The sequence below is a fragment of the Ambystoma mexicanum genome, chromosome 2p (assembly GCF_040938575.1).
Source record: "Ambystoma mexicanum isolate Mex_15411 chromosome 2p, UKY_AmexF1_1, whole genome shotgun sequence".
Classification (NCBI taxonomy): Eukaryota; Metazoa; Chordata; class Amphibia; order Caudata; family Ambystomatidae; genus Ambystoma; species Ambystoma mexicanum.
The window spans coordinates 638,525,388-638,539,475 of record NC_090923.1 but is presented as its reverse complement, the minus strand read 5'-3'; the positions used below and the strand labels follow the sequence as shown (position 1 = coordinate 638,539,475).

Sequence of the window (14,088 nt, the reverse complement as noted above, 5' to 3'; positions counted from 1 at the left end):
ATAAAATCCATTTGTATACAGCATACAATTCTTTACCTAAGGTTTATGGATCATCAACCAGTTATGAACCTGAACGTATTGACACTATGTTTATGGCGGTTCAGGACCAAGCTTAGACTGTACAAGTCTTTTATTTGGCTTGATTTATTCTGGGACATTGGCAGATAGTTCTTCTGTTTTTTGGGCCTAGCAAGATCATCTAATGGAAATGTACGTTTTTTGGCTAGCGCGGTGGTAGGCCTAATTTGTCCTGTGCATATTTTTCTTCAACAGGTTCTTGATGTAGATCTTCCTTGGATCATGGTCCTTATGACCTTTGGGTTTCTTACATTGGTATCTGAGCTAAATGTTTGTTTTGTGCACCACTATATCAGTTTGTAATTTTACTAATAGGATACACCCACATTCCAGGGCTGTGGTTATGAGGAAGTTGCGGAGATGTGATGAACAGATTTTTATATCTTTTACACTTTCTATCTACACGTTTATTATCATAGTCCCCATTACCACATTTTCCTGATGGGTCTCTGAAAAATGTCCTATTTTGGCATAAAGTTTTCATGATTGGTAGAGGATTATGGGCGCTTTCTGGTGGAGTAGATGGGACAAATGTAGTTTTCAACACACAAGTCACCTTCCTCAAGACATCCGGTGGCAGCAAGGATAAAGCAATGGGAACAGGATAAGGAGGATCAATACAATGTATACATTTTGATCTGTTCAAAAGCTGCATCAATCTTCTTGCTAAAAAGCAGTATGGAGAATAATGTTGTGATGTAAGATTTTAACCTTAGTGTTAAATCTACCACACTTGTTAGAACCCCAGAACGTTTTGCTTTACTGGAGGATTATTTTTCCTAATACCTCAGTGAGTGGGAACCTTGTTCCACACTCATAGACCCTTTTACTCTTTTTATGGGTGTCATTTTTAAAACTCTCCATTGTGTCCTTTTAATTGTACCCTCTTTGACAACTTTTGGTATATACCTTTTAATTGTTACAGGGTTGCCCTTTGGGCTTCCCTTTTACTTTCTCTGGTTTACCTTGTGAGAACTACAGTTCCCAAGAGTAGAAAAGGATATTTCTATCTCTTCTACATTTTGTTAGGTGAATCCAGCACACCCTACCTTATGAGGAGGCTGGTGAGATGCAATGTATCCCCTTTCTCACTAGCACTGTAACAATGATGTTACAGGGACAGGCTTACCTTAAATGGCTGTTGGCAATTAACCTTTTTACTAATTTGGTGCACCTTTATTACATGCTGTTTCCACAGCCGCTGTAAAGGCACCCATGGGTGCTAATTTTACCAAAATGGCCTCTGCCTTCTTTTTTTGGCATTTTGGCATTCCTTGTCCTTTTTTGGATCTTTCCCTGCCCTCCAGGGCAGGAAAGTCCTTTGTGTGATTTCTATCTTTGGTGAGAGACCTCGGTCAAGCCTGCCCAGGCTCCAGAGTGTCTGTGAAACCAGGAAGTGAGGGAGGAGTCCACAACTCTCCAGCCCTTTGTTTTCCAGCCTGACTGCAAGAATACAGTTCAAACTCAGAGGCTGGCTGTCCTGAAAGTACTGCCAACCCCCCCAAGTTTGAATGTTGCAAATCTGTTTGATTGGCTGGGTTCCTCCATAAAAGTCTGATCCTAGCAGCTGAAGAGGTAGTCGACCATTAGACCTGAATCCGAAGAGGAAGATGATGTAAACGCGGCTGAGACAATTTTCAGCAAACAGAGAGCCTGCTGTGTAACCAGAGCCTGATTTTACCCTTCCTTTCAAGCAACCTGGGGACTATGAAAAAGATGATCCCGAGTCAGAGCCTGGTGGGATCCACCAGACTTAAGAAGAGCTGCCTTTTGAGCCATCCTGCGTCATGCTGCGAATTTGCAGGCTGCAATATCCTAATACACTGGGACCTCAAGCAATCGTGCACTGCATGGTGTTCCGAATTTCGAATAGAGCTGAAACTTTGGTGGCAACCTACTGGACCTCTAGAGACATGATTCCAGTCCTTAAAGTCTCCTCACCAGAGTGCTGGACCTGATTAATGGCACAAATCCAATCGGCCATATTCTGTCTTCTTCATGCTCCTGAAAATGGTGCCAAAACCACAGAGCCCCATCCAGCTGTGAAGAAACTCTTGCCTGAAGCCTTCTCCGTTGATCCCTGCTGCAGAAGTCCTTCCAGTGTCCTGTCTTCAGTCTTCATGACAAGGAATTCAGCAACAAGGTTTTTGGCTGCAGATCCTGAAGTCTCCCCCGCTGCAATCTCTTCTTCTGTGCTCAGTAAACCATGCAAATAACCTCATGCCTAGAGCCTTCCCTGTGATCCCTGCTGCAAAAGCCCTTCCAGTGTCCTGTCTTCAGTCTTCATGGTAAAGGAATTCAACAACTGGGTTTTTGGCTGCAGATCCTGAAGTCTTCTTGCTGCAACTCTTCTCCCGTGATAAGGTACTGTGTTGGCTGGCGTATTTACTTACCTTAAGCCTTTGTGATTTCTGTAAAGCTTTGTGGTGCTTCTTGTTATTTAGAGTGCTCTCATCCACTTCACTCAGGCCCACTGCTGGAATCCTCCTAAGGTGTCTTCTCAGAAGTCCCTGGGCCCTAACTAACTTTAAAGTGAAATACTTAAGCAATAGAACCCGAGAGTCGGGGCATTACCAGAGTCGGTATTGCCCCTGACGCGAGGGTTCTATTGCTATTAGTACCCCGGCCCGCAAAAATTGCGTAACCGGGGCACTAAAAGCTTTTTTTTTTGTCCCGAAACGCTGCAGCGTCCATTTTCCCTTTCCATGGCGGCCATCGGGAGTGGATGCGCTGGGAACACAAGTGTTCACAAGCCACACGGCTGGAGGCTTCCCTCGCCCCCCGCCGGGGACGTAGGACCAAGAAGGTAAGTTGGGGGGGTGGGTGGGAGGGAAGGGATTAAAAAAAAAAAAGAAAATTACTTACCCGAGTCCCCGGCGGAGGGCGAATGCAGCCTCTCAGCCGCGGGGAGGCTCGGAGCGAGGATGGCCCGCCCCCCGCCGGGGACAAAGGCCGTGGAATCCCGACGGAGGGATTCCCGGCCGGGTAGGGACCTGGCAAGAGCCAATCAGAATGCTTGTTGCATTCTGCTTCACTCTCGCCGGGTTACTAATTACTTGTTTGAACAGTCTTCCACAGGAACTTTGACTTTTTGTTTGCAAAATAACCATATCTCACCCTGCCTACAGTTGGCTCCTAGACCACTAGGGGCCATCTTCTGCCTCTGAGTGAACTCATGCAATAGACTAGGGAAGGACTGGATAAGTAAAAGATTCTGTCTTGAAAAGTATAACAAGTGATTAAAAGTACTTACTTGTGAAAGAGTAGGTTGGTAACTGTCACTCTGCGAGTGAGCAGTTATAAAAGTTCTTACTTACCTTGATGTGTGTTGTCCCATTCTGAAAAGTATATATACGGTTATTTTACTCACCTGTGAATTGGTTGTGCCTCTTACCCAAAATTAATGCTGTTGCCTCTACCTTAATATTCCTGTTAGGATATAAATGTATGAGTTATGAGTGCTCCACTTGGGTTTTGCCTCCCCTGACTTGCTGTTAGCCTGCCTAGAATAAGTCTGCCTTTGGATATACTTGCCCTTAAATTGCTGATAGCTCTTTTAAAAAGTATATAGGTTTTACTTACCTTGGGTTAGCTGTGTGCCATCCTAAAATAAGTTAGAGTTATTGTTTACCTCAGTTTGTGTTCCACTGATCCGAATACTGTAATAGTATATTACAACTCTAGGGGTGTCATTACGAGCATGCCGGTCCGGTCAGCGGACCGGCACACTCCGTGTATGCGGGTGGCTGCCGTCTCGCTGGCCAGGTCTGACCTGGTGGGCGGGACGGCAGCGCCCGCAGCCTTTCCGGGAAGCACCGGTACCGTTATCAACGGTGCCGGTGCTTCCGTCATCCCGATTCCCATTGAGTCCTATTGGACTCAAAGGAAATGGGGATTTTTATATTTTTCCGGCGCCTGACTTCCAAGAACACTGGGGTCGTAATCCCCCAGTGTTTCCATGGAGCCAGGCGCCAGAATAAATCACAACTCTGGTGGCAGCCTGCCGGTTTTACTGGCACGGCTACTGCCGGAGTTGTAATGAGGCCTTCGGTTTTACCTGCCTAGAATAGCTGTGTGCCATTCTTAAAAAGTGTTCTGTAGGTGTAGCTGATCTTGGTCTGCCTGGTGCAATCCTAAATTAGTGTAGAAAGTTATTGCTTACCTTAGTCTGTTCTCCGCGGATCTGAAAAGCAACTGTAATTGTACATTGGACCAAGAGGTTTTTCTCACCTAGTATAACTGTTATCCTAAAAGTAGTTTTAGGTATATACTGTTCATTGAGTCTGTGTTCCATTATTCTGCAAGGTATCCTGGTAACAGGGTAGGGTGATTATGTGATTTCTTTGCAGGGAGTCACTGAATAACTGACCTTGTATACCACCCTTGTATTACCGAAAGTAATCAGAAAGTAATATATGGTTTTACTCCCCACGAATAGGTGTAGCCTATACTAAATGTGTAGGATAAGATCTGACTTGCCAAAAACTACTGTTAGTTTTCTGAACAAGGTTTATGTTTTGGTCTGTGTACCTTCGAGCATTGTGTTGTGTTTTTATAATGTGTTTATGACTCTATGACCAGTACTTCCACAAGGCTTAACTTGGCCTACTTGTATTTATAATTAACCTTCTGGTTGTAAGTGCTTCTATTGAATCCTTGGTAAACTACAGGTTCTATGTACTTTCCTACAGCCTTATCTCCCTCCTAAAATATGGCTGGCTGCTCTGTCTACGCTACCATATACTCAGGTGGTACAACCTTATACTAACAATGGAGTCTTATACTGTCTCAGTTGAATGGTTTTACTAAGCCCTTAGTTGGACTTCAAAAAAACTGTCCTAACAATGTCTACTCTGGATAAGTGACTTGATATCAGACCTGCAATCGCATGTTCTAACACATTGAAACAAGCCACGCAACAATAAACACAAGTACAATTACGGAACCTCCAACAACCGACAAGCCACCAACCGCAGCAACACTTGACCAATTCGAACCCATAGATGAAGAAAAAAGAATCCACACTAAAAAATGGCAGTAACCTCGCCGGATCCCCCAGCGAACCATGCCCCCCAGGCATATCCAAAGAAATCCTCAACCACAGCACCCCATCATCTTTTTTCCGGCTACTGATGAACCTATCCCTAAACACAGGAATAGCACCAAAATCTTTCAAATCAGCCTACATCATGCCACTCCTGAAAAGGGAAGCGTGGAGGATCCCACCAACTACAGACCTATATCTAATCTAACATACAGAAAAACGTTTCTTGGGTATTATGTCTGTCTTCCTGCGACAGAGACCTAAACTATATGTCACACTCTTAGAGTAACAAAAGAATATACCCACTCCTTTATGAAAATTGAAAATTAAATAATGTACTATTTCATACAGCGCAATGCAAGAGTACATTATTTAATATTCTATATCTAATCTACCCGAATCTGTTGAAGCTACTGGAGAACCACACATACAAATTCCTACTCAACCACGCAGAAACTAATGGAACACTCGACCACTTGCAAGTCGGATTCAGACCCATGGGAGGAACAGAATCAGCACTTCTATCCATATGGGACGACCTAAAAATAAATGCAGACCATAGCACACAATTTGCCCTCATACTATTGACCATATCAGCTGCGTTCGACACAATCAGACACTCAACACTAGAGACTGGAGGAATGCAGTGTAAAAGACTTAACTTTACAATGGCTAAAGTCTTTCCTCGCTAACCAAACTGAAAGAATGTTCTTAATGCCATTTACCTCAAACACTAAAACGTCTCCTGTGGCGTACCACAAGGTTCTAGCCTCTACCCACTGCTTTTCAACAACTACATGTCCCCTTTAATGAAAATAATTTGAAACCATAGATTGACTGCCTACAACTACGCAGATGATACCCAACTCATCGTGAATATAGCTGCAATCCAAGACCCAAACTACACTCTCAACAATTGCCTCACCAACAAATACAGCTGGATGACAACCAACAACCTCAAACTAAACTTGACTAAACCAGAAATAATGATCTCACCCCCAGAGGATAATGCAACAGACACACAATTGAAATGGCAACCTGGAATGGGAACCCAACTAAACAGAAGACACCACACCAGCCCGAAGAAGCCTACACTGGCTCCCGGTAAGAAAAAAACATTGGCCCTGATTACAACACTGGCGCTAAACCATGGCGCTATTGGCACCATGGTTGGTGCCGGTGTTGTAACGGGTCCGCCATGGTTCAATGGGGAATTACACCCCATTCCAAGGTTGGTGGGGCGGTAATTCCCCATTGAACCATGGCCCTTCCGCATTCCCATTTTCGCCCCATAGGGCTCTATGGGAATGGGGAAGGCGCTAAGTATGGTACCACAAATTGCGGTACCGTACTTAGCACCAAGGTCCCTTTGCGGGTCCCTACTTTAACGGCTGGTCTAGACCAGCCGTTCAGGTCGGGTCCCGCAAAGGGGCCTCGTAGTAAGGCGCTAAGTGTTTAACGGCGCCGCAGCCTTTTACGGCGCCGTTAAACACTTAGCCCCAGGTTCCTAATGAGGCCCATTAACTTCCAAGCCCTCTGCATCGCCCAAAAATCACTATACAGACAAGGAGCCGAATTCCTTTAAGCCATGATCAACCGCTACCAACCAGGAAAATACCTAAGATCATGTGACAACCTCCAAATAGAAACAAAAAAATACCAACAAAGGAAATTCAGAGGAACCGCATTCTCACATTTTATTGCCAATCTATGCAACTCAATCCCAAACGAGATAGGAACGACAGAAGACCACCTCACCTTCAGAAAACGACTGAAAACCTGCCTATTCAACAGTGATTAGCACAAAACAAGCACTCTGAGCAATATCACCAGGGACCCGAGATAATCCAATAACAGTACAGATTCTGGAACCAAAATTACAACAGACACATTGGGCCTCATTACAACCCTGGCGTTAAGGGGTTAACGGCGCCGTAAAAGGCTGCGGCGCCGTTAAACCCTTAACGCCCGATTCACACTTTAACGCCTGCTTTTTGCAGGCGTTAAAGTCCAACCCGCTAAGGGACCTCGGTGCTAATTACGGCACCGTAATTTACGGTGCCGTAATTAGCACCTTCCCCATTCCCATTGAGCCCTATGGGCCAAAAATGGGAATGGGGAAGGGGCCATGGTGAATGGGGATTTACCGCCCCGCCAACCTTGGAATGGGGCGGTAAATCCGCCATCCACCATGGCGGAATCCGGCATGGACCATGGTGCTAATAGCCTCATTACAACAGGGTTGTAATGAGGCCCATGGTATCAACCACTAACCATCCCTACTCCGTGCTCCTCTCCAGCACACATACCTCGCACTATCTAATGGGCCAATCTCACCTCAGGCACACAACCCACGCATCCACCATAAGAACCAAAATCCCAGTCACTAGACGTTGCCCTTCCAGACAGAATAACCCCAGTGTGCACAATCCAAACACGCACAAATGCCAACAGAAAAGCACAACCTCTATCCTATTCCCTCTTCCCTCACTAACATACCCAACCCATTTACTTACAGAACCACAAGAGCGACTGGAGACCATGCTAAGATAACAGTGCACAGTATAAATCAACTTAACATAACATAACATTGCCCCCATTATTTTTTTCCAGCGGCAGTGAATTCAATATCAGTTTCTTTTCATGGTAGTTCGTGACACAGGTCACCGTGTTCCTGTCATTTATTTTAATATTTGATAAACAGCTATAAGCACATTATCGAAAATGTGAATATGTTAAATGTTATTTTCACATACTGAACATACAACTACTCCACTCAAATTTGCAGGGGGCAAAATGAAAGCATGTTATAGGTCTATACATGTACAATTGTCAAGAGGCTGCCAATCTCCTTACCACACAAGGGGGGCAGTTTGGAGAAGAGAAACTGGCAACTAGAAGGTCTTCCTGGATAGTCAGAAGTGTCCAGCCGCCACCTGACAAACGTAGAGAGAGAGAGAGAGAGAGAGAGAGAGAGAGAGAGAGAGAGAGAGCGAGAGGGATAGAGAGAGAGAGAGAGAGAGAGAATATCAGTGGGAATGTACAACATTTTGAAAAATATTCTATGTATGCATACAATAAATGTAACAACAATTTTATGGCAGGTCCCTTTGCTACAAGCTCAAAAAGTGAAATGTTAAGCAAGCAAATTGTTTCATTTGATCTATTTCTAATATAATGCACGAAATGTTAACTACAATGATGAGAAAAAAATATGCTTACTTGTTGCATGTCTCCACAAAATGCTGCAGACATCAAATACATGTTGCCATCAGATACATTTGACATGCAATGGCCCTTCAGCAACAAGTATTCCCGATACATGGGGATTCATATTGGGACTTTACAGAAGGTATCTCATCTTTTAAAAGACTTTTAAAGTCTGCGATTTGTTTGTGCACATTGGGTGGAATCAATCAATTACATATACATATGGATGTATATGTGTATGTAGAGGTGGGGGTATAGGACGGTGGTTGGGTGTTAAAATGGTGGCAACCTGATAAAGCAGGAAAACACTGATTGAATACAGTCAACCAAAACTGCATGAACAAAATGCAAACTTTCAATAGAAAGCCTTTCAAAACAATAACACCCTACACCTGAGCTGGGTCTTTGTAATAACTAATCCAAAGCAGAGATCATGTCTAATGCACCTTCAGTGGGAACCATCTGGGTTGAGCTAAATGTTCATCTACATTACCCTACTTATTATCCTTAAAGGAGTGGGATAGTGGATCATTTTCTTTAGAAAACATTGAAGCAATCATAAGTGATGTCAGTGATGCCTTGGATAATAGCCTATGTATAAATATGCAAATGATCTCATTCTGATCTTTGTGGTGAGCTATGGGGAGCCATTTTAGAATAAAGGAGTCATTATAAATTTGCTGTTCCGGAATTAACATGCTGGTAATTCCGTTTACTGACATGTTTCCGGACTGGCAAACTACAACTTTGCCGGTGGGGGTTACCTCATTTACCTCCAGCCAAAAGCTGGAGGTAAATCAGGCCCCCACTGGCAAAAAACAGCCGGTATGGAATGGGGATTTAACAGTGTTCCAGCTGCATGTAATATGCCAGTAATATTGGTATATCATGCAGCGGGAACGGTATTACCGTTTGCTGATATTTTTATTTATTGTGCATTTGTAAGGAGGGATACGCCAAACATGTAATGACGCCCCTAAATCTTTGCTACACTTCCGAAACTGTTACAAACTAACAAGAACCGTTTCATGACTGCAAGCTTGACATTTTTCAGGTGCTCTCTTAAAGGAAGTACCATACCAAATTGTATCACTGCACTACACAGTAGACAATACATCCTTAAAGGATAGTTCCGGGACTTTTTTTTTATTGTCCCTACGGTTCGGCCATGTGTTTTTAAGCATAAATCGGTAGATCGTAGAAAACTTTCCTATGGACCTTACCCGACTTTTCGTCCATTAACGCACTCGAAATCAGCCGCCATTTTCTGATAATCCTATCGTTTCCCCCCATCGACCTGGCTCACCTGCTTTTGCGGCACTAAATCAAATCCCCCGCCCCTGAAACAGACTTTATCAAAGAACAAGTTACTTTCTTACCTGGTAACGTTCTTTCGATGGGATGGTCCGACGACGTATTCCATATCTATGACATGTAATCACTACAGCTGTGCTGCTTCGGAAACTTTTTTCGGCGTCTGCGTCCTGCGTCGATGCGCCGTCGTCAAGGGCCTCCTCCGACGTCCGACGTCATCCGATGTGATAAGTAGGACGCACGACGCCCGTAGCCTCAGTTGTAGTTTTTTCCCCCAGAACGTGTGACACTAGTCAACTGCCAGTCAGACACAAAGGGCCTCATTACGACTCAGGCGGTAAGGGTTTTACGGCGGCGTAAACAGCGCCGACCCTTACCGCCTGAGTACGAGGTCCCTTAGCGCCATGGCGGACTTAACACCTGCTTTTAGCAGCTGTTAAAATCCATGGCGCTAAGGGACCATGGAGTTAATTACGCCACCGTAATTTACGGTGGCGTAATTAACGCCTTCCCCACTCCCATTATGCCCTATGGGGCAAAAATGGGAATGGGGAAGGGTAAATGGGGATTGGGGACTTACCGCCCCGCCAAGGTCGGAATGGGGCGGTAAGTCCGCCAACCACCATGGCGTAAACATAGTTTACGCCATGGTGGTAAAGTCACGGCCCAGGCGGTAACTTACCGCCTGGGTCGTAATGAGGCCCAAAGCCTTGCGGAACGTAAGCTGCAATCGCAAAAGAAATTCTGCAGCGGGGAAGGCAGGGCAGGAGCGATATGGAATACATCGTCGGACCATCCCATCGAAAGAACGTTACCAGGTAAGAAAGTAACTTGTTCTTCGAGGGGATTGGGTCCTCCGACGTATTCCATATCTATGACAGACTCCCAAAGCAGTACCAGAGCAAGGAGGAGGGAAAGAATTTAGAATCAAGATTTAGAATAGCCAATCAAATAGCAGAGCAAAGGACCGCCTTGCCAAAGGCCAGATCCTGTGCTCGGATGGAATCGAGGGAATAGTGACGTACAAATGTATGTACTGAAGCCCAGGTGGCTGCATCACAGATGTTGCGAATAGGAACACCCCTCTGCAGGGCAGTAGACGCAGCCATACCCCTGGTAGAATGGGCCCGCAAGCCAGCCGGTGGGTCCTTACCCGCCAAGCGGTAGCACTCCGAGATGGCCAAAATAATCCAGCGAGACAAAGTCTGTTTCATCACAGCTTGCCCCAAACGCTTTCCAGCGTAACCAATAAAGAGTTGATCATCCACTCTGACCCGGGACATGCGTGAAACATAAAATCTTAAAGCTCTCCTAGGATCAAGCCTATGGAGCCTCTCCTCTTCCTTACCAGGATGCGGAGGAGGATAGAATGCCGGAAGAACAACCTTCTGGGCCAAATGAAATTCCGTCACTACCTTCGGAGGAAAAGAAGGACGAACTCTAAGGACAACCCTGTCCTTGTGAAATACAGTGAAGGGAGGCTTAACTGAAAGTGCCTATAACTCACTCACTCTGCGAGCGGAAGTAACCGCAACTAAAAACACAGTTTTCAGAGTTAACAGCCTCAAAGGGCAAGAATGTAAAGGCTCAAACGGAGCACCCATAAGAAACTTAAGAACAAGATTTAAATCCCAACCGGGCACCAGGAAAGGTGACGGAGGGAACACATTAGTGAGCCCTTTCAGGAACTGTGAAATCAAAGGGATTTTAAAGTAAGAACACTCTTCAGACGAGCGCTTAAAGATGGACAGCGCCGCCAGGTAACCCTTAACGGTACCCACTTGCAAGCCCCTGTGGGCCAAAGAAAGTAAAAAGGACAGAACCATGGGGATGTCACATGCAAAAGGATCCACATTCTGAACTCTGCACCAGTCGCAGAACTTACGCCAACGGCAACGGTACAGAGACTTTGTTGCTGGCCTTCGGGCCGAAAGCAACACCTCCATCACGTCCTCAGGGAGGTCCCAATCCTTATACCTCAACCTTTCAGAAGCCAAGCGTGAAGGTTGAGGGATCTGACCTCTGGATGGAGAACCTGACCCCTCCCGTGAGAGCAGATCGTCTCGGTAGGGAAGACGACGTGGAGGGCAGATGGATAAGTCGAGAAGGTCCGGGTACCACGTCCTCCGAGCCCACGCTGGGGCAATGAGGATCATCCGGGAACCGAACTTCCGTAACCTCCGCAGCACTTGCGGGATGACGGGGACTGGAGGAAACGCGTACAGCAGCGGGAATGACCACTCCACCACGAACGCGTCTCCTAAAGCTCCTTTTGGAGGAAATTCCCGCGAGCAAAACCTTTCGCACTTCCGGTTGACACTGGAGGCGAAGAGATCCACTTGAGGGGTCCCCCAAAGGGCGAAGATCTCCAGGAGAATCTCCTGAGCCAACTCCCACTCGTGAGAGATCGCGCTCTGCCTGCTCAGAGCGTCCGCCGTCACGTTTTCGGCTCCGGCCAGATGAACTGCCGAGATCGAAACTTCCTGCTGGATGGCCCAGAACTCGAGCTGCATCGCCTCCCTGCACAGAGGAAGTGACCCTGCCCCCCCCTTTTTGTTGAGGTAGTGCATGGCCACTGTGTTGTCCGTCAGGATCAGGACATTCTTCCCTCGCACAGACGGCAGAAAAGCCTTCAGGGCTAGCCTGACGGCCCTCAGCTCCAACAGATTGATATGGAGTCTGGACTCCGACGGAGACCAACGACCGCTGACTGTCAGCCCGTTGGCATGAGCTCCCCATCCCGTGAGGGATGCATCCGTCACGATCGTCACCTCCGGCCAGGGAAGCCAAAATGGAGCCCCCTTCATCAAGTTGCCTTCGACGGCCCACCACAGAAGGTCCCGGGCGACCGAGGACGGCACCTGAATCAAGTCCGACATCCTGCCGGAGGACTGCGACCATTGCGTCTTGAGGGCCCACTGCAAAGATCTCATCCGCAGGCGAGCCTCTGGCACCAGAAGAATGCAGGATGCCATGAGGCCGAGCAACCTCAAGAACTCGAACGCTGGGAGCGTCTGGGCATGCTGAAATTTGTGCACCATCTGCTGAATGTGAAAAGCCCTCACCTGGGGAGGAAAACACTGCCCCAGGGAAGTGTCGAGCACTCCTCCGATGTACTGGAGCCGCGTCAAATGGGACTTCTTTAAATTGAGGGAGAAGCCCAGCCTGTGAAGGGAGCGACAGGTGACCGATAGATGATCCAGGACTTGATCGGGAGAGCTCCCCCTGATCAACCAATCGTCCAGGTAGGGGTAGACGTGAATCCCCCCTTGCCTGAGATGTGCTGCCACCACCACCATGAGCTTGGTGAAAACCCTCGGGGCGGAGGTCAATCCGAACGGCAGGACCCGAAACTGAAAGTGCGAGTCGCCAACCGCGAACCTCAGGTACTTCTTGTGCTTGGGATGGATCGGCACATGGAAGTAAGCATCCTTGAGGTCGAGTGACACCAACCAGTCCTGAAGCTGAAGGGCCTGGAGGACTTGAGAGAGAGTAACCATCTTGAACTTGTCCTTCCTGAGGAGTTTGTTCAAACCGCGCAAGTCCATGATGGGTCTCAATCCCCCGTCTTTCTTCGAAATCAAAAAATAAGGGGAATACCATCCCTTGTTCCTCTCCGCCACAGGCACCAGTTCTATGGCGCCTTTCTCCAGCAGGGCTTGAATTTCCTGCGCAAGGAGCGGATCCGGACTCTGCAAAGAGAGGTTCCCCGGTGGATTGTCGCGAGGCCTGTGCCGAAAGGGAAGACAGTAGCCGTGGGTTATGATCTCCAGAACCCACACATCTGAAGTAATGGCTTGCCACTCTACAAGATGCTGCGCCAGCCTTCCCCCAACCGGCGAACCATGGGACATGGCCTCACGACTGAGTGGGAGCGGCTGCGGCGTTACCTGAGGGCAAAGAGGCAACTGCCCGAGCGGCCTTGGCACCACGGGTACCCTGTCGTCCACCTCTGGTACCCCTGCGTTGGCCTCTTTGACTGCCAGCTCCTCTCGCTTTACTGAAGGATGAGTAATAGCGAAAGGAACCACCCCTCCACTGCTGTCCCCTAGGACGAAAAGGCGGAGGTTGGCGAACTGCAGCGCCCAACGACTTCGCTGCAGCTTTTGAGGTCTGCAACCTCTCAAGGCTCTCGTCAGCCTTGCTGCCAAAAAGGTGTTCACCGTCAAAGGGCATGTTGAGGAGCCGGGACTGCACATCAGGAGCAAACCCCGACTTCCGCAACCACGCAAACCTGCGTATCACAGTGCTCGCCGCCATGGACCTACTGACGCATTCAGCGAAGTCCAAACCCGACTGAACGGACTCACACATGGCATGCTTACCATCCTGGACCATAGCAAGGAAACCATCCCGTTCGTCCCCTTCGGGAATATGTTCAGCCGCTAACGCAACACAGTTCCACAGAGTGTGCGTGAAACGCGACAAGGCACAAATGGAGT

The 14,088-nt window shown here is 47.3% G+C and overlaps 1 protein-coding gene across 3 annotated transcripts in view; it reads right to left on the bottom strand.

The window, feature by feature from the left end:
• The window catches only part of LOC138566633 (acylamino-acid-releasing enzyme-like), a 1,029,593-nt gene that overhangs the window by 346,633 nt on the left and 668,872 nt on the right, over window positions 1–14,088 (bottom strand). For all 3 annotated transcript variants that reach the window (XM_069644173.1, XM_069644175.1, XM_069644174.1), the window contains one exon: window positions 7,979–8,058. In XM_069644173.1, the coding sequence (XP_069500274.1) occupies window positions 7,979–8,058 (80 nt within the window). The remainder of the gene's footprint in view (window positions 1–7,978; window positions 8,059–14,088) is intronic.